This window comes from Lepisma saccharinum, chromosome 1 (genome assembly GCF_977018435.1).
Source record: "Lepisma saccharinum chromosome 1, izLepSacc3.1, whole genome shotgun sequence".
In the NCBI taxonomy this organism is placed as follows: domain Eukaryota; kingdom Metazoa; phylum Arthropoda; class Insecta; order Zygentoma; family Lepismatidae; genus Lepisma; species Lepisma saccharinum.
The window spans coordinates 195,682,627-195,701,636 of NC_139229.1; the positions used below are offsets into that span (position 1 = coordinate 195,682,627).

At 34.7% G+C, this 19,010-nt stretch overlaps 1 protein-coding gene across 2 annotated transcripts in view; it reads left to right on the forward strand.

Moving 5' to 3' along the window:
• Positions 1–19,010, forward strand: part of LOC145978061 (xylosyl- and glucuronyltransferase LARGE1-like) — a 70,417-nt gene that overhangs the window by 17,857 nt on the left and 33,550 nt on the right. For both annotated transcript variants that reach the window (XM_083110476.1, XM_083110483.1), the window contains 4 exons: positions 792–1,006; positions 3,449–3,534; positions 14,067–14,316; positions 18,224–18,391. In XM_083110476.1, coding sequence (XP_082966602.1) covers positions 792–1,006; positions 3,449–3,534; positions 14,067–14,316; positions 18,224–18,391 — 719 coding nt within the window. The remainder of the gene's footprint in view (positions 1–791; positions 1,007–3,448; positions 3,535–14,066; positions 14,317–18,223; positions 18,392–19,010) is intronic.

Sequence of the window (19,010 nt, forward strand, 5' to 3'; positions counted from 1 at the left end):
ATAAATAGTGCGCTCATAGAGCGAGTCTGGAAAAGTTCATTCCTCGGGAATGGGGCAAAAGGCAACTTAGGGCATTTGTTACTGGATGTGTAATTGAAAGATGTGTATACGGAGAAGGGGAGGGGTGTAAATAAAAGTGTACATAACACAGATATCTCCGTGAGACATTCCTCTTCGTAACAATACAAAAGTCATCTTATGTTCGTGCAACCGTAGTTGCCATCATTTCTTTTCTTCAATGATGGTAATACATAAAATCTAAATGCCCTCTCGAGAATGCACCCAAAAAGTCAACCTCACTTCCACCCACATAGTACACCCCAGTACCTACAGTCTTGCAGGCCAATGAGGCTCTGGTATGTGGACCTATGGCCAGTATAATTATCTGATTTTCGTAACCCAGGGTAGAATCCAATTATCAGTTGTTTATATTTTACTAATGTCCATCTTATATCTAGCTACATATCTGGTCTTGTTGAGAACAAAGTATTTTATTATTTGATAATGCTTAACTTGTGCACTGGACGGTGCAAAATGATCAAAAGATTGAATAAGAATATATTCCATCGGTTGTTGAAAAAACCTAAAAAATTGACATTTTTTACTCACGTTATTATTTGTTGATGTGCTTTTTCTCTTTTTATCACTATCATTTATTAGGTCTTTTCGTTTTATGTTTCTGTTGTCTTTGTTTTATGAAAGATGTGCATGGTCTTACATGTTATTTCATGATGCAACACTGGTATGGGAATGCTAATGTCACAAAACCCTTTCTTTTTCCATTATCACAGTTGAAGTTAGCTTTTATCTTGCTGACAATGTGGTTCCTGATGTCTCATGGATTCCAAATAAACACTACTCTGGTGTTTATGGACTAATGAAACTAACACTACCAAAAGTCCTTCCAGATACCTTGCAGAAAGTCATAGTGTTGGATACGGATGTCACATTTGCTACAGATATTGCTGAGTTATGGAAAATATTTAAGAAGTTGAGTCATAAACAGGTACGTGCCATTTTATTATTAGGGAAATCTGTAGTTTCATTGTTTACTGAGCAAGTTTTTTTGTTGTATAAAAATGTACTACATAATTTAGAAATGCATTTAAAATATAAAATGATGTATAGTGAAACCTCGATTTTACATTTTTCAGGATACCAGGCTGAAAAAAAAATTAAAATGCGGGAAAGTGTAAAATTGAGGAGAGTTCATTAAAATTTTGCTATGTTGGTACCATTGGGTTTGGATGTATAATGCTGGAAAATGTAAAATCTGGGAACATAAAATGGGGGTTCCACTGTACATTAATTTTGTTTTTATACTACTAAAAACAAAACAAAAAAGTTGCCAAGAAATCCCATTGCTGGATGGTGTGTGCTTCTACCTGTTCAAAACAGGGGAAAACTAAAATCCACAACACACATTAAAACCAACAGGATACAGGAGGAGTACAGTTGGGAGCTGAGAAGACTGCGAGGCTGAGGAATGCGAAACTGACCTGCCTGTTTTCGCAGTGTGCAGCCAGCTAGTCTTCCTTTCAGGGTGGCAGCGTCATAAATAAAAAAGGCATGGTACGAAAACGCATTACAAGTAAATGGAACATATTACATAGTAACAAGTTTGATTTTGGTGTTTTATGTCCACTTTGTGCACAGTAAGGCTAATTGGGACTGGACCTACAGTTTATAGTGGGATCCGAACCACTATGTGCCTCCACCGGGTACCCCTAGATTACAAGGCAACGACGCTACCACCGTGCCATCGGGGAGGGCCTACATAGTAACAAGTAAAATCAATACTAATAATGGAGTAAAACTTCACAAATCAAAGCAATCTGCTTCCAACGTGACTAAGAAAGTAAGGGTGTGTGCGTGCTTTTTGTGTATTTCCTAGCGTCTTGATAATGCTTCTTTCCTGGACATGGATCAATTAATTTTAACTTATGCAGGGTAGTACATTTTCTCTCTCGTTTGTATTTACATTTTGGTATGTAGCATCGCTTTTCTGCAACTTTCGGATTATGGAACATGAAGTTGTAATGTCTCGGCCCCAGTGATTTATCCACCAACTACGCCCTAACACCCCACACAATTTTTATAAAAGGACAAATTTATGGTCATTTTGGCTCTAAGTATACCTTTTGACACCCATAAACACAAACTTACATCCCTCAAATAAACAATTCTGAATAAACCTTTGCTCAACCCCCGAGCCGGCTTTCCCGCTTTTCGTTGCATGTTAATTCTATTGATAGTTAACCTTCAGCGACCCAGTTTACTAGATATAGTCTGCTCTATACATGTGCATTTACTTATACACACACGCCAGAACATTCATTTGATTTTTAAAACAAATTTATTTCCGAAAACACGGAAGTAGTGTGAATTCCTATGCCGTTGCTGGTCTTTGAGATGTTCCGTGGCTGACGTTATCCGTGGAGGTTCACGAATGGTTCCGAACTTTTCCGAACGTCAGACTGCAGCTGGAACTGTAAGTCCCGATTCCATTATCAGATTCTTACCCTTTCCTACAGGGACTTCTGCATGTCTGTCAACACTGAAAAATTGAACACCAAGTCCAAGCTCCCGTCCCCACACTTCCTCCCTGTTCACCCAGAACCTCACCCCGCACTCGCAGTCTTCTCAGCTCCCAACTGTACAACCAAGGAAGCAGGCTAAAAGATTAGCAGAGTGATGTATGTTTTATGTATAATGTTTGAACCTATGTACTTGGTTTTAATTCTCTTTTTCCTTCTTAGACAGTGCAGTGGCAATGAACAAAACGTTGGAGCTTTAGTGTGTTATTTAGTGCTCTTATTTTTAACATGAGAATTGTATATTTCAATCTCAGGCTATTTTTAGACATATTGGTTTGGTGAAATTTTTAGTAAATATACAGATTATGATATAAATGACACGTAAAGTTTGTGGTATCGACACATCAAGGAAGTAAAGTGCCATACATCAAAAGAAATGATATTTGATGCATAAATCACAAATAGACTACAGTGGCAACATGAAAATCTTTAAAATATTTAAGTACCATATGAGTACACATATTTCATCATACTCCTCCTTTTTCCCCCTGAATATAAAAAAAAAAAATCAGTAGTTTATATGACTAGACTATTAAAGGACTTACACAGTTGAACTCTGATGTTACTGCCATAGATAGGTACCACCTCAGTGGCCAAACACATTAAATGGTTGACTTTTGACTTCTCCACTTATTGTTCTGTCTTTGGGTGTCTCTTCATCAATTTTACATAATCATCATTCATCTTCATCATCGCAAGCAGCCATATATGGCAGAAATACAAAGTAAACTAACGAAAATAAAATCCTGCATTTAAAACCACAGTCCTCAGAACAATATGATCAGGGTTATTGCATTTCTGATGTTAACATACAACCCTTTTATTTGTGAATGTTATCAATATCTTTACAGGCAATTGCATTAGTGGAAAACCAGAGTGACTGGTATCTAGGAAAACTTTGGAAAAAGCATAGACCATGGCCAGCTCTTGGAAGAGGGTATGATAAGATGCATGCCTTTGCTGTTTCAACAAGTGTGAACATTAGACCAGTAATAATGTCTTTAAAGCATGCTTTCACAGGTGAATGGTCTAACTCTTGCTTGAATATGTAGATATAGTGCATGCATTTCGATGTTAATATTTGTTTTGGAATGCTAAAGGCAACTTTACTATTGAAAATAACCATGGTCGTCGCCAGAAATTTTTGTTGGGGAGGGGGGGGGGGGTCAGGCTACTGATAAAACTTGAATATTAGAAATTATGCTTATGATTATTGTTATAAAATAATAACTATTATACACTAATAAAAACCAAATTTATTATTATTAATAATTATATGTATTATCCTTGGACAGATTTTTGTACTTGATACATCAAATGAGTGAATATACAGCACAACTGCTTTTTTCTTATTATTTTTACAATTTAGACAATTGTGTACTGAAATGCATAGTTATTGTATTTTATTATTAACATTTACACTTTTTGTTTAAAAAAAATTAAAGTTAGGAAAATTTTAACCATAGCGTTTATGTTGCGTGACATCGGACATGAAACTAATTTTTGGAATGTTGAAAACTGAAAAACCATTTATTCGTTGCTTTAAATGGCAGAAGATGAAAATATAAACTGGTTTTTCTATTTTACACCCAGTTCTTTTGATTTAAATAATGATTTTTACTTCGTTATTCTGTTCGAATAATAACTAACTGATCTTTATTTCTGTTATTAACAATAAAAGTAACAAGCCTTCGTTTTTCTTTTAAATTTGACAACTCAAAATTTTCAGGATTGGTTGACGGACCTGTTCAACCCCTCCTCATGCCCATGAAAATAACACATATACAGCGAATTACAGCAGATGTCTGAACAATCTTCTCTTTAACCGTCTTAAATTCCGATTCACATTGATTAGTCCACGACCATTTTTCACCTTTCCTCAAAAGTCGATTCAGGTTTGTTATTGTAGATGACAAATTATGTAGAAAACAACTTTGAAATGCAACCATCCCAAAAAAACTTCCTTTGGCTCTGGACTTTCTAAAATGGCACACACATGCTTTTACATGCTTTTCAGTTGGTGTGATTCCATTTGCCGTAAAATGTCTTCCTAAGTAAATCACTTCTTGCACTTCTAGCATGATAGATATTTCAAGTAATTTGGAACGAAGGAAAATACACTGATTCAACTTGGACTTACTTACTATAATTCTACTTACAGTACTAATTATTTCTCTTCTTTATGAAATGCAGCGGCAGAAACTAAGCAGCGGAAAAGAAGACAATGCTAACAGTTCGTGGGTTCGAATCCCATCCTCGTCGCCATTATTGTTATGTTGTAATCTTCATGACATAAATGGAAATACACATGTCAAGAGGGAAACTTCATAAATAATATATTTTAACTGATAACAAGAGGGATTTACATTTTATCACATATGAGACACACATAAACAAGATCCATATAGTTGCAAGACACAGACTAATACATGTTATGATACATAACATGAATAACGGAAGGGGAGGTAATAGGACTGACCAGAGGTGGAAGAGGACATCAAATGTTGGTGAAAAGTCAGGGAATTTCAACAAAAATTGAGAAATTATTCAAAATCCATGTCAAATTAACCAATGGTCTGAACCTTGACATCTCAGAAATTGATAACACTGGGGAACAGTGAAATTGCGGCACAGTGTTTGAGAGCTAATTTAGGGCGATTTCATGCTGCTGAATAATGATATAATAATATATTTCCTGAATTGGCTCTAATTTATGAAATAAATGCAACTAAACCAAAATGGCGGAAACATAAGACATACATATAAATGAACTTCCAACAACAATTTAATATTTCTTTTGTGATTACAATAATTATTATAAAAATAAATTGATATAGGCCTATGATCACAATAATTAAGAAAATATGTACACAATGAAGTAACAAACTATGTGAAACGTTTTCTATACGATTTCCTGCTGTATTGCTTTTTAGGACAATCCCTCTGTAAGCTCCAACAGTAGTTGGCCATCATGTGGCGATCCCACCATCCCTGGTACCTTTCTTCCATTATTCTTATACCCTGATGGAACCTTTCTCCCTGTTCTTCACTAAAATCACCAAGGTTCTCAGGGAACCTGTCAATGTGGCTATGTAGAAAATGTATCTTCACACTCATATTAGCTCCCAATTTCTCAAAATTTTTCAACATATTTCCAACTATATCGGGGTACTTTTCTGCTCTGTGATTCCCCAAAAAGTTTTTGATGGACACAAATCTCAGCCAGGCCTCAGATTCGATGTAAGACATGTAAGTTGTAAAATTGGCATCATTTATAAGTGGTGGTCCGTCAAAGATTCCTGCCTTTAATTTTTCAATACTTAGTCCTGGAAAAGTGTGGCATTTATATTTGAAACAATCACCACTTGTATCTAAGGCCTTGACAAACTGTTTTATCAACCCAAGTTTAATATGCAGTGGCAGAAGGATGATTTTGTCCCTATCTATCAGCGGTTCATGAATGATATTAGCTTTTCCCACTAATATTTTCCCTTGGGAGCCAAACTTTTATCGTCCAATGCTTTTTTCTAGCACGACTATCCCACAAACATAGGATACAGGGATACTTTGTGTACCCACTTTGCTGTCCTAGTAAAAAATTCACCATCTTCAAATCCACACACACGAGCCACTTATGTTCAGTATATTCAATTTTTTTTTCTAAAACCATTTTTATGTTTTGGTTTTCTTCCTTAAGCTTTGTTGAGTGTCCGATATATTGCCTAGCAATGCTTCATAAGTTGCCTAGCAACAATGTACAAATAAATAAATAAGTTTCTTAATGGGAATTTCAGACCATTATCAAATTTTGATATTACCGAGAAAAGCGTAGAGTAATTTTACCTCCTACATTTTCCATGGTGTGTTTATTTTTATAACTGGAGTCAATTCAATTGAACCAATCATACAATTGGCAATCACAGCTGTTTTGTGTGCTGAAACTGTTATTAAACTTTATGCCGCAAAATAAAATCTTTTTTTTGTTCCCCAGTGTAATTTTTGGTGCAGTCGTAGTACCAGCAAAGTTGACCAAAACAACCAAATTTCAGATTTTTTGGGCTCATAGTTTTTTAATTATTTGCTTTCGAAAAAGCAAAAATTCCAAAATTTGATGACATTTTGAAATCTTTAAACAGCTGTAGATCGAAAACTATTTGACCTAGAGAGCTCAAATTGGTGTCATTCTTTTCTGCTTTTAATTAGTTTTGATTTGAAATGCAACATGACTATGTTACTTGAATTTTGACATTTTTCATGAACTCTAAAAAAGTATTTTTTTCTTTAAAAAATATATGTTTGGAAGACATCAATTGACAATTTATCAACAATCAATAAATGTATTATATTATTAACATTTGAGGAGCTTTCAGACCAAAGTGACATGCAACAAGCAACACATATTGCTTGTCCCTTGCATGTTGCTCGGACTGGGTCGTTTTCTCAATAAAGTGCATCATGTCATATAATGACAGACATCTTGCTTCTGGAGCTGGTTGTTGCTGACCTACACATTATAGAAAAGTATCCACAACTAGTAGTTATTTTAGTTACTTTATTTTCTTGTAACAATGTTTTAGTTGCTAGCTGTTCTAGTTCTAAAACAGGCATGCATTTTGAATATAGTTTGGAGATATGCTTTGTTGTTCATTGTAATCAACAGAATATAACAAGCATCTAAAATCCTGCTGTCACTTACCACTTGAATGAAAATATTTTTTTACTTTTAGCCACATATTTCCATTGTTTTAGAACATAAAATATAAATATTTTTCAATTTTGTAGCACCTAAAAATCCACTCCCTATTGATTACACTTTTTATACATGTAATTAATTGTGATGATGCTGTATTTCAAATCATCTTTTGTTTTACATGGAATGTATTAGAAAATTGTAATCTGGTTACTTCACTTGCAAGCTTCTTATCTAATAGTCCTAATAGTTTATCTCCTTTTCATGCTGTAGCAATAGTTATTAATCTTCATTCCAGTGCCTGTGCTTTTAACTATTGTGTTTTTGATAAATCTTGCACTAACATATCGGTGTGTTCTTTAGCCCAAATTCAAACTATGTACAGTAATTTTTACTATTCTACAAATTCAGATAAGATCTAAATTATTGAGTACTTAATTGAATAGTATCTAATATACTTAACATGAAACTTACAAGAAACTTCATTTTAAGTTTTAGCATTTTTTGTTGTTTTGTTTTGGATTTAGAATTACTCTTATTCATGTAAAACATACCACATCATGACCCCAAAGTTTCTGTGTTGAAGTCCCAGCAATAGTAGGCTATTATTTGTGCTCATATTTAATTTATTCATCATTCATCCTCATTATTGTGAACTACAATGACTGATATAAAATTGCAGGCTGTCAACTATCTGTTAAGTTTTTTAGGCTGTTGAGAATATTCTTAAATGACTTTCATGAAGTTATAATTAATTATACACACTTGCAAAATTATGAAAATCAAATTCAGTCAGCCTATGGTGTACCGTAGTCTGATTTCACAGTGATGCATTACATGAAGCCAAATGAATGCAGTTTGAGAGTTAACTATTGATTTGTTATTTCTCAACATCCATGTGTAACTTGTCTAATATTTTGAAATCTACCTTAGAATGGTGAAAATCTTTACTGAAAGCAGCAATGTTCATATATCTAATAAGTTTCTTTATTAACTTGCATATATCATAACAATGGCTTGATTGTTTTGCTTCTATTGATGTCTGTAAGTACAAGCTGGGTCATTACAGTTTGAAATCTTTAAACAGCTGTAGATCAAAAACTATTTGACCTAGGGAACTCAAATTGGTGTCATTCTCTTCTGCTTTTAATGAGTATTAATTTTAAATGCAACATGACTGTAGTATTTGGATTTTGTAATTTTTAAAACACTTGAAAAAGGTTTTTGTGAAATCTCAAAAATACCATTTTTAATTTTTTTGAAAAATATATATTTTTTCAAGACATCAATTGACTATTAGTGTTCATAATGGGACAGCAATGAGTTCCTATGGATTTTTTTTTTATTGTAATGTGTGCCAAATTTGCTAAATTTGTTGACTTTTATGTTAAAACCATAACTATAAGCTATAAGTGATTGATGTTGATGTCTTCATATTAGTCTTATTTTATAATTTTTGGACTACAAATAACATGAAAATACCTAAAATTTATCACTTTTAATATCAGGTAAGCAGATTGAAAAATTTACGAGGGGAATTACATAACAGGATTTTTTTCTAAACTTCACGGAGATTTATGCACAACGAAAATTTGTTTCGGCACTTAAAAAAAGTTCCTTAGCAATATGCCATAAAGGTGTCTGGATGATCGAGCAGTATGCACCTGCGCAGTAGCATGTACAACATGGCTGCTACATTGTTGACTTGCACCGTAGAAGAGCAATTAAGTGTTATTTGTGTTTTTGAGGTCAGAGGGAGTGAAACCTTTTGAAATCTACAGCAGAATGAAAATTGAGTATGGAGACAATTGTTTAAGTCAGGGGAAAGCATACTACATTAATGGATTTGCTGATCAATCTGCTGTTTCACTGCATCAATCTGTCCTCCCACTCTGATGTTCATCACTGACATTTTGTCTTCCATCTTTAAATCTTTCCACCCATTCATACACTTTTCATTGTGCATAAATCTCCATTAACCTTTTGTGTCCCAAGCATCTCAATCGAGATACCGAAATGTAACCCTCACTGTCCCAAGCGTCTTGATCGAGACGCTGTGTCAAGGTCGTAGTTTTTACGTTATAACTTTTCTATTTTTGGCTAGAATTTCGATTTTTTTATATATTGTTCCTAACACATGTATTTAACAGAATTTTTATTTGCATTTTTTTTTGTCTTCATGAAAATGGAGGGGGAAAGGTGGGAAAAGGGACTTCTCTTTTGCATCTCTTTTCAAGGTCAAATTTTTGCTGACAAAGGAACACTGGCTTTGTTGTTCTAAAGCAATGCTTTTCACTCCCGCCTGTGAACTGCTTTCGAAGGAAGCTTGTTTATCAGTATCCGATTTCAAAATGAAAGTTTTCCGTGAGGGGGTGGGGGGAGGGGGAAGACTGGTTGCTGAATCTGCGTTGTGAGAATGGAATTTCGAAGCGCGCTGAAGGAAACCTTTGTTTTTTTAGCACAAGCATCCACAAGTTGTGACAGGGGTTACCCTGCATTGTCTAAAAATAGAATTTCAAGCAGCTGCAAGAATCTGTACTCATTTTTCACTGTGTTCTAGCTTTTCGTCCGTGAATGTTGTGCGTAGGTGTCATTTTGTGCCCAAGTGCGAGGACATTTTTTGGGTGAAGTGACAATTTTTTAAAATAATGTTTGGAGGTTTTCTCCCTTCCCTCTCCATATATATGCCAAATTTGCATAAATTTTGCATTTTGACATTTTTTGGGGGGAGGCAGGGGGAAACCATTTTTTTAAGAAAAGTATTTTTGAGGGGATTTCCCCCCTTTCCCCCTCCATATGTACGCCAAATGTGCATAAATTATATATCGTCTGAATCTATGATTCATTCTGCATACAACGGTATATCTTTCATATCTCTAGGGCGTTTAGTTTCTGAGCTGTAGTCATTTCAAGGTACCGCTGCATTTTGAAGCTTGAATCAGTGGCGTGCCGACCATTCCTTTTGGGGGTACAACTCAAGTTACATTGGTAATATGATAATAATGCAAATATTTTTGTGTTCCTTACATGTCAGCGATCATTTCCATGTGCATGTCAACACTGTCATGTACTTTTTTCTTGGGGGGAGGGTGGGGGAACCAAATTTTTTTTTCCGAAATTTTGGAATTTTGAGAGTTAGCCCCCTCCCCCCGCCACATATAAGCCGAATTTGCATAAATTTCATATAGTCTGAATCTGTGGTTCATTCCACGTACAACGGTATATCACTCATCTCTCTAGGGCAATTAGTCTCCGATCTACACTCATTTAACCCTTTCAGGTACATGGGACATATGTGTCCCATGTCTTATTTTATCCACATTCTTCATATGATAGGGGTTACATGGACGCAAATATTATTATAGTTTCTTCCTAGATATATATTATTAGTTTCAAGTGTTTTTGTCGGCAACATGTATTATTTATACTGTTTTAGAAGCATCTAAATGTGGCAAGTATATAGACTTGCATTTTGAATTATATTTCGTAAAATATCTTTCAATTGTATTCTAATTCACAAATACAATTTTGGTATTTGTAATTATTAATGTTTGTATAACATATTTTGATGAGTTTCTGATTACCTGCAGTGCACCTGAAAGAGCTACAGGCTCAGAAACTGATTGGGACATAAATGTCCCTATGTACCACAAAGGTAACTTTCTGCATGTTTGTAGGTAATTCTACAAATTTGAAAAAAAACATTTCTTTGCAAAAAAAAAAAAAAGTTTTGAATTGTATCTACATAAAATATATATTGCATATATGTGTGTGTGTAATAAAATGTTATTTCTAAACGTATTTCTTTATTATATTGTTCCTGAAAGATGTCAAAGCAACGTGAATTTCTTGTTTCTGGTGAAGAAATCGTGCAAGTTTTACAAGCTGAAGACAGTGACAATGAAGATAATCTCCTTCCAGATGAAGAGGATCAATCATTTTTAATAGATGACATTGATGCAGGAGAAACTAATGTTTCATAGACTATCCTGAACCTGCAGTTACTTGTTCAAGAGAGGGATTGACAGTTTCGGCCATCAAGCTGAATTCTATGGACCCTAATTCTGAAAGTCCTCGTGGAGCTGTTCAAAACCCTGAGTCACATAGCGCTTTCAATGTTACAGATTTTAAGTGGAATAGAAGTTACAAGCCAATGAAATTTAGTGTTAATGAAAATCTTGATTATGGGAAAGTTCTTTTCAATGTAGAAGAAAGTGGTTGTGTCCCAAAACCAATTGAAATTTTCAATTCCGTTATGAATTTCAATGAGCTAATCAAATTGATAGTCGAGGAAACTTGCCGATATGCTCAGCAATACGGGGTGGTTTTTGATATAAACAGTGCAGAAATGAAAGCCTTCTTAGGTATGAATGTAATAATGAGTTACTATGTTCTACCTACTATTAGAAGTTATTGGTCAACGGAACCTGATCTAAGTTGTCCTTAAGTATCACAAGTAATGCCTTTACATCGTTTTGAAGAAATTAGGAAGTATTTGCACTTCTCAAATAATGAGGCTCAACCAAACGGAAATAGTCCAATGTATGACCGGGACTACAAAGTGAGACCAGTACTGGACCATCTAAATATGGACAACTTTTTTAATTTGCCTGTTCTACAGTACATTCTAGCAGAAGAGATCATAAAAGCTTGTGGTACTGTACGCACAAACAGAAAAAACATGCCAAAAAAACTTCCCAACGGACAAAGAAATGAAGAGAGGGGATATTTATGCAGTGAACACTAATGGTATGTCTTGCATCAAGTGGATGGACAATAGATCAGTGTATCTTTTACCTAATTTCATATCACCAATCCCAATAACAAATGTAAAAAAGACGCATTCAAGGTAATTCTGAGAAAGTAAATGTTACTTATGAAGTTGACCGTAAGACAAAAATTAAGCACTACCTCAGGTTAATATTTGATTTGATTGATATTGGAATTAATAATTCTTACATAGTGTACAGCAAGGTTTTCAAAAGTGTGTGCACAGAATCAAGGAAGTCAATGACTTCACTAGAGTTTCGCCAAAGCATTGCTCGAGAGTTGATTGGACAGCATTCGAACAGAAAGAGATCATTGCCAATGACAGTAAATACCAAAAAGAGGCTTGAGAGTCAATTTCCTCCTAAACCTCCAGAGCATTACATGACAAAAGTACAAAAAGGAAACGCTGTGTGAATTGTGCTAAAAAGGAACTAGAAAATCGTACAAATAACATGTGCACAATATGTAATGTATATCTATGTTGTGTGAGATCGCAACTGTTTCCAAGAATTTCATGCTTAAATATACAATGTTCATGAGTTTCCTAATAATTTGATATATAATATTGCATTCTGAAGTGAAAAATAATTTTGTATCAAGGTGTTGCTTAATTTTGCATATATTTTGTTATTTGTTACCTTTAACGTACATAGGGACAAATGTGTCCCAACAATTATTTCATATTTAATATGCATTTTTGTGAAAAATTTTAGTTTCATTGTCCAAATTACTCCAAAAGGTATACAAAAAGTAATAAATATCATAAATATCAATTACAGTTTACTTGTGTACCTGAAAGGGTTAATTGAAACTCTGCATTTTGCTCAAAATCGTCTCAGGACAGAGAGGCTTACATGTGAAAAAGGCCTTGGGTCTCAAAAGGTTAAGTTTAGAATAAAATTCCTGTTATGTAATGACTTCCCCTCCTATATTTTTCAATTTGCTTAGCTGATATTAAAAGTGATAAATTTTAGGTATTTTCATGTTATTTGTTGTAAAATTGACTAATATGATGCCTTCAACATCAACCACTCAGCTTATAGTTATGGTTTTAACATGTAAGTCGACAAATGTAGCAAATTTCGCACACATTACAATACAAAAAAGAATAATTTTCATAGGAACCAATTGCCATCCCATTATGAAATTGTGCACACTAATAGTCAATAGATGTCTTCAAAACATACATTTTTTTAAAAAATTAAAAATGGTGTATTTGAGATTTTCAAAAAAAACTTTTTTTCAAGTTTTTGTAAATTACAAAATTCAAATACCACAGTCATGTTGCATTTCAAATTAAAGCTCATTTGAGCTCTCTAGGTCAAATAGTTTTTGATCCACAGCTGTTTAAAGGTTTCAAAATTTCGTAAAATTTTGAAATTTTTGCTTTCTTGAAAGTGAATAACTTAAAAAATAAGAGCCGAAAAAATCTGAAATTTGGCAGTTTTCGTCTACTGGTACTACCAATGCACCAAAAAATATCTATTTCTGAGATGTCAAGGTTGATTTGACATGGAGTGAAGCTATATTTTGAGAAATGTTCAATTCCTAAAATTATCAGAAAATGTTCCAATAGACTGATATGTATTGTTTGATGAAAGATATCTCCAACATAATAACTTTGCTTCATATTGTCTCTATCAAGTATCAGCAGTACTAGCAGTTTTTGGAAGTTACATTTTAAAAAATGAGCCTTAGTTAGAGTTACTCATTTTTGTATGCAACTCTAAGTATAGAGTTACTGTTTGTTACTTTAAGAATAGACTGTAAGTTACATTCACAATATAATTCATAGAACATGTTGCATGCGAGAACTGAAATGTGTAATGTGGCCTGTGACCAATAGCTCAAACACTTATTGGTCCCGCATATAATAGTTTAGGTGCTCCATTCTAGATGAACAACAAGTATGCATAATTAGTAGTGATCCTAAAACAATAGACACATGCAGATTTAATAAATGTTTATTACTTGTATGTTCCTAAATGTGTATGATTTTCCTTCAACAGATACAATACTGGGGTGATTTTACTTAGTCTTCAAAAGCTGAGGGACATGGGTTGGGGACAACTGTGGCGGCTGATAGCAGAGAAGGATCTCATAACTATGTTAACGACTAGCTTGGCAGATCAGGATATTTTTAATGCTATTATTAAACAACATCCATATTTAGTTTACAATTTACCATGCCAGTGGAATGTTCAGCTAAGTGATAACACCAGAAGTGAACTTTGCTATACAGAAGTGACAGATTTGAAGGTAAGTGATGTTTCCTTATCCAATTTTTAAGGTACTAAATGTAATTGTCACGTCAGTGTCTTATATTGACTCTGATTAAAAACTGCTGAGAGCTGTAGATAAAATTTGATAAATGACAGCACTTTTCAAACATTACATTAGCTAGTGTCACATAAGTTAACATGTTGAATTTCTTGAATTTCTCACTTAGTGCTGTATTTGGATTTTCCTCACCTAATGAAACATGCACACAAATGCATATGTGTAGTTGCATCCGTATTCTTCCAATGTTTCAAAATGGATTCTAATTTTTTCCAGGAGGATAGTTGAAAATTAAAACATGACTTAACCTTTAGCAGGCAACTGATAGCTCTGTATAGCAGTATGTGTATTCCACAAAGTATAAGTGGTAATTATGTTTATCACTTCCACATGGTAGCAATTAATGCATAATTAATTTCTTCAAACCTACACATGATATTTCAGTTCTGTCTCATACATTGTTACTATTATGAACAACTTGAGTTTGAAAATGCCTTTGTTGTTTTCACACTATTAACGGATAGATCTTTTGTAACTCTTCAGCCACCGCTTTTTGCTGATATGTTTAACATTTACATGTAATAATGAGAAGGAAAGAACATGTTTACAACATGCAACAAATTGAGGTTTAGTATAAAATGTCCTGAAAATTATGACCTTCAAAAATGTTGCATAATTTCCAAAATTGGGGTGCGTTACATGTCCTAAGAGTGATCTTTTGTAGTGCTTGCCTGCAAATTTGGGCCATCCAACATCCATAGGACCGATGCTATAAGCAGAATTCTCTAAATGAATGAAAATACATGGTAGCAAATTTATACAGGGTAGTTATAAATAATTCATCAGGTTTTAAAGTGAAATGTTTCCAAAACTATTAATATAATATGTGTGTGCTAATCATGAAACGAAAGAACACATCTGAAAGTTTAATTTCTCATATTTGGCACCTGCGGACAGATAGTAGCACACACCTAGTTTCCAAAATGGCACCCATGCAGCAGAAAGCATTCTATGTTTTGGAATATGAAAAGTGTTTTTCCATTGTTACCGTACAGTGTGCATTCCGGATACAGATTACAACTGCACTGCCAGGTCACCAAAGCATTCTGCAATGGCATTGACAGTTTAAGGAAACTGGTTGCCTGTGTAAATGCCTGGATTGGGCAATGTGCTGAATATGACTTAGCACTTTTACCATGACCACCTAGATCTCCCAACCTAAAGGTTTGTGATTTTTTCCTGTGGGGGGGCATGTGAAAGAGATAGTGTATGTGCCACCACTACCAACAACTTTGGTTGAGCTGCAGGGTTGCATTACAGCTGCATTTACAACCATTAGTAGGGATATGCTAAAGCATGTGTGGGGCGAACTAGACTATCGCATAGATGTGTGACGAAAGGAAGCCACATTAAACATTTATGAAAGTATGTCTGAAACTTGGGCAGTTCCTGTTTATTTTCATGTATCATTCTTGATTGTGGGTTATATATATTTTTAATGCAGCCCTGTCAAACCTGATGAATCCTTTGTAATTACCCTGTATAATGAAATGTACCAGTTTCAATAAGTGAGTACTTCTTTCCAGCATAACGAATTTTGTGTTTTCAGGGAACTGTGCTGAAAATGTAAAAATCAGAACAATTTTATAGCACGCTGCTTTGTTGTCATCATACAAATTGATTGTAGAAAGTGGGAAAATTTGAAATCCAGAAACAATACTGTTGTGACCCCACTGTATATACAAGGGTCTTTTAGAGAAAAAGGAATGTTTTGGTGTAAAACACAAAGGACAAATAATGTGTGCAAAACATTTATGGTACAGAAACTACATACCTTACTCTACTTTTCTACATATTTGCCATACCCATTCAGGCACTTATCATAGCATGATACCAGTTTGGTGATACAGTCATTGTACTCGGTTGCTGCCAATGTATTGAATCATGTAGTGATAGTGACAGTCAAGGAACTCATCTGGCAAAGATTTTCTTGTTCCAAAGGTGTACTGAAAGATTTCGTAAGGAAGAGATCGTAAAATTGCAGGAAAATATCTATGCAGAATGTCTAATGTGCAACATCGGTCAATGTGAATTAGTTCATCGATCTTGGTCTTTAAGGCCTCTGTAGGTGAAGTGTGCTAGAGTCAAATGTTCCTTGTTTCCGAAAAGCACTTTGCCGTGGCTGATTAACTCAAAGATGCTTTCACTATATGATTGAATACATTGATGATATCAACAAACTGGCATAATGCTATGATAACTGCTTGAATAAGTATGGCGAATATGTGGAAAAGTATAGTAAGGTATGTACCATAAATATTTTAAACACAACATTTGTGTTTTACACCAAAACGTTCCTTTTTTTCTGCAAGCCTCTTGTAGTTGCGAAATTGTAATGACTAGAGCTCGGAAGTTCAGGCATTTATTTTCGTTAAAATAGGCAGGCAAAAAGGCATTTATAATGTGGAAAATAGGCACTAAAAATAAAAAAAGGCAAAATAAACCAAAAAAAGGCACATTTGGAAGTCGCTTACTTTCATATATAATTTCTGGCAACATGTTAAAATCTACATTGGGAAGAACATTTCAATTTTCTCCGTCTTGATTACACATAACTACATTAATAGTCAGGGCCTCCCCGATGGTGCAGTGGTAGCGTCGTCGCCTTGCAATCAAGGGGTCCCGGGTTCGATACCCGGTGGAGGCACAAGTGGTTCGGATCCCACTTTAAACTGTAGGTCCAGTCCCGATTAGCCTTACTGTGCATAAAGTGCAAATCAACAACTCAATTCATTGATAGTCGTCTGTCAGAGAGAATGTTTTTCATAATAGAAAATTATCTTTCTACTTCGACAGAAGTTATTGGAGCATACATAAAACAGGCTAATGTAGCTGGACTCATTTTGTTAACAGCATTTTCCCTTTTAGAATATCACAAATTGTTTTCAATTGTTTCAAGTCCTCATTTGCACTCCCTACCCGTTTACACTTTTCCGCAACAGCTGACCCCTTTTCTCCTGGCACTTCCATCATCTGATGCATAGATTCCTCGAAGATTTTCATGGATGCTATAAGAGTCTCACCTCTTTTTTCTAGCTTTGTTAATGTCTCTGGCAATGCACCATAATGTGCAAAAATAAACGACAGTTCATTTTTCAGTTCTGAATAGCACAGGAGTTTTTTCACTTCACGAATTGAAGCCGCTTCATTTTCTGGAAGAGCATCGATCACCTCACTGATTTTTTCAAGGTTCTTAGCATAATATATAGCTGCTGATATCCAGGTTCCCCATCTCATCAAGACTGGTTGCGGAGATAAACTAAGCTCAGGCGCAACTTCCTGAAATTTTCGGGTTCGAGAGGGAGATTTCAGAAATATCTTCTTTGTGTTCGAAATCAACCTCTCCACTTCAGCACCAATCATGCACAAGGAAATGTTAACCGAGAGGCAATATCCGAACTCATCATGAAATACTTTTTTCTCACACTTTTCTCCTTCAGCAATGTTGAAACATGTGTAAGTTCAATATTACTTAAATAAGGAGAAAATTATTCACATAATAAACGGAAGAAAAATGAATGCCAACATATTTTTTTTAAAAAATGGTCAAATTTAATTGAAAAAGGCAAAAAAAAGGCATTATAATTAAAAATAGGCAGTGGGGTCCCAAATAGGCAAAATAGGCAAAATGAAGAAGCTTCTAAAACATTGGAAACAACATAAAAAACGTATATCCGGAAAATTTTTATCAATATAAGCAGTAGATAAAAAGAGGCATTTTGCCAAACTTCCGGGCTCTAGTAATGACACAATATGGCAGGATAATAGGTTCAAATCCAGTTCTGGGTGTACTTCAGTTAGAAATAATGGTGCATTTATTTTCTAGGTAATCCACTGGAATTCCCCAAAGAAACTGAAAGTCAAAAATAAGCATGTAGAGTTCTTTAGAAATCTGTACCTCACTTTTTTGGAATATGATGGCAATCTGTTGAGGCGAGAGTTGTTTGGTTGCAACAACACAAAAACATCTTTGAAGGAAAGGGAATTAAGTGAGGTAAGTGGTTGTGTGTCGATATACATTGTTGGCGTATTTTTATATTAGTTTCTTTCATAAGCATCACCTAAGTCAAAGCTCAGCCAGGATTAATCCTTTTTTTTCCGTCTGTATTTATACTGTGTGCAAATATCCACATTACCACAGTGTTCACTTTGTGTGAATTTGATTTTTGTATTTAAAACCAATGTTCGTTTTGTGACATAACATAAGTCTCGAGGCTTCAGTTCTACTTGCTTCTGTACTTGTCTTGAAAAATAAGTTTCAAATAAATATCACAAGGTTATTCATAATAATAATCCTCTCTAACAACGCTTGTCACTACACCCGATGAGGTGAAGAATCTATTGTCATCTTTTTCAGCTCACCGTGCCCTAGCACCGGACGATATCAACACCATGTTCCTCAGGAAAACTGTGCAATCCCTGTGCTATCCCCGTTCCATTCTCTTGAACAGATGTTTTTCGGAAGGCATCTTTCCTCACGCTTGGAAACAAGCTAACATCACACCGATTCACAAAAGTGGTAACGTAAATTCTGTTTCATCTTACAGACCAATCTCCTTACTCTCTCCTCTGTCCATCATCTGTGTAAAAGTAATCAAAGACAGACTGTACAA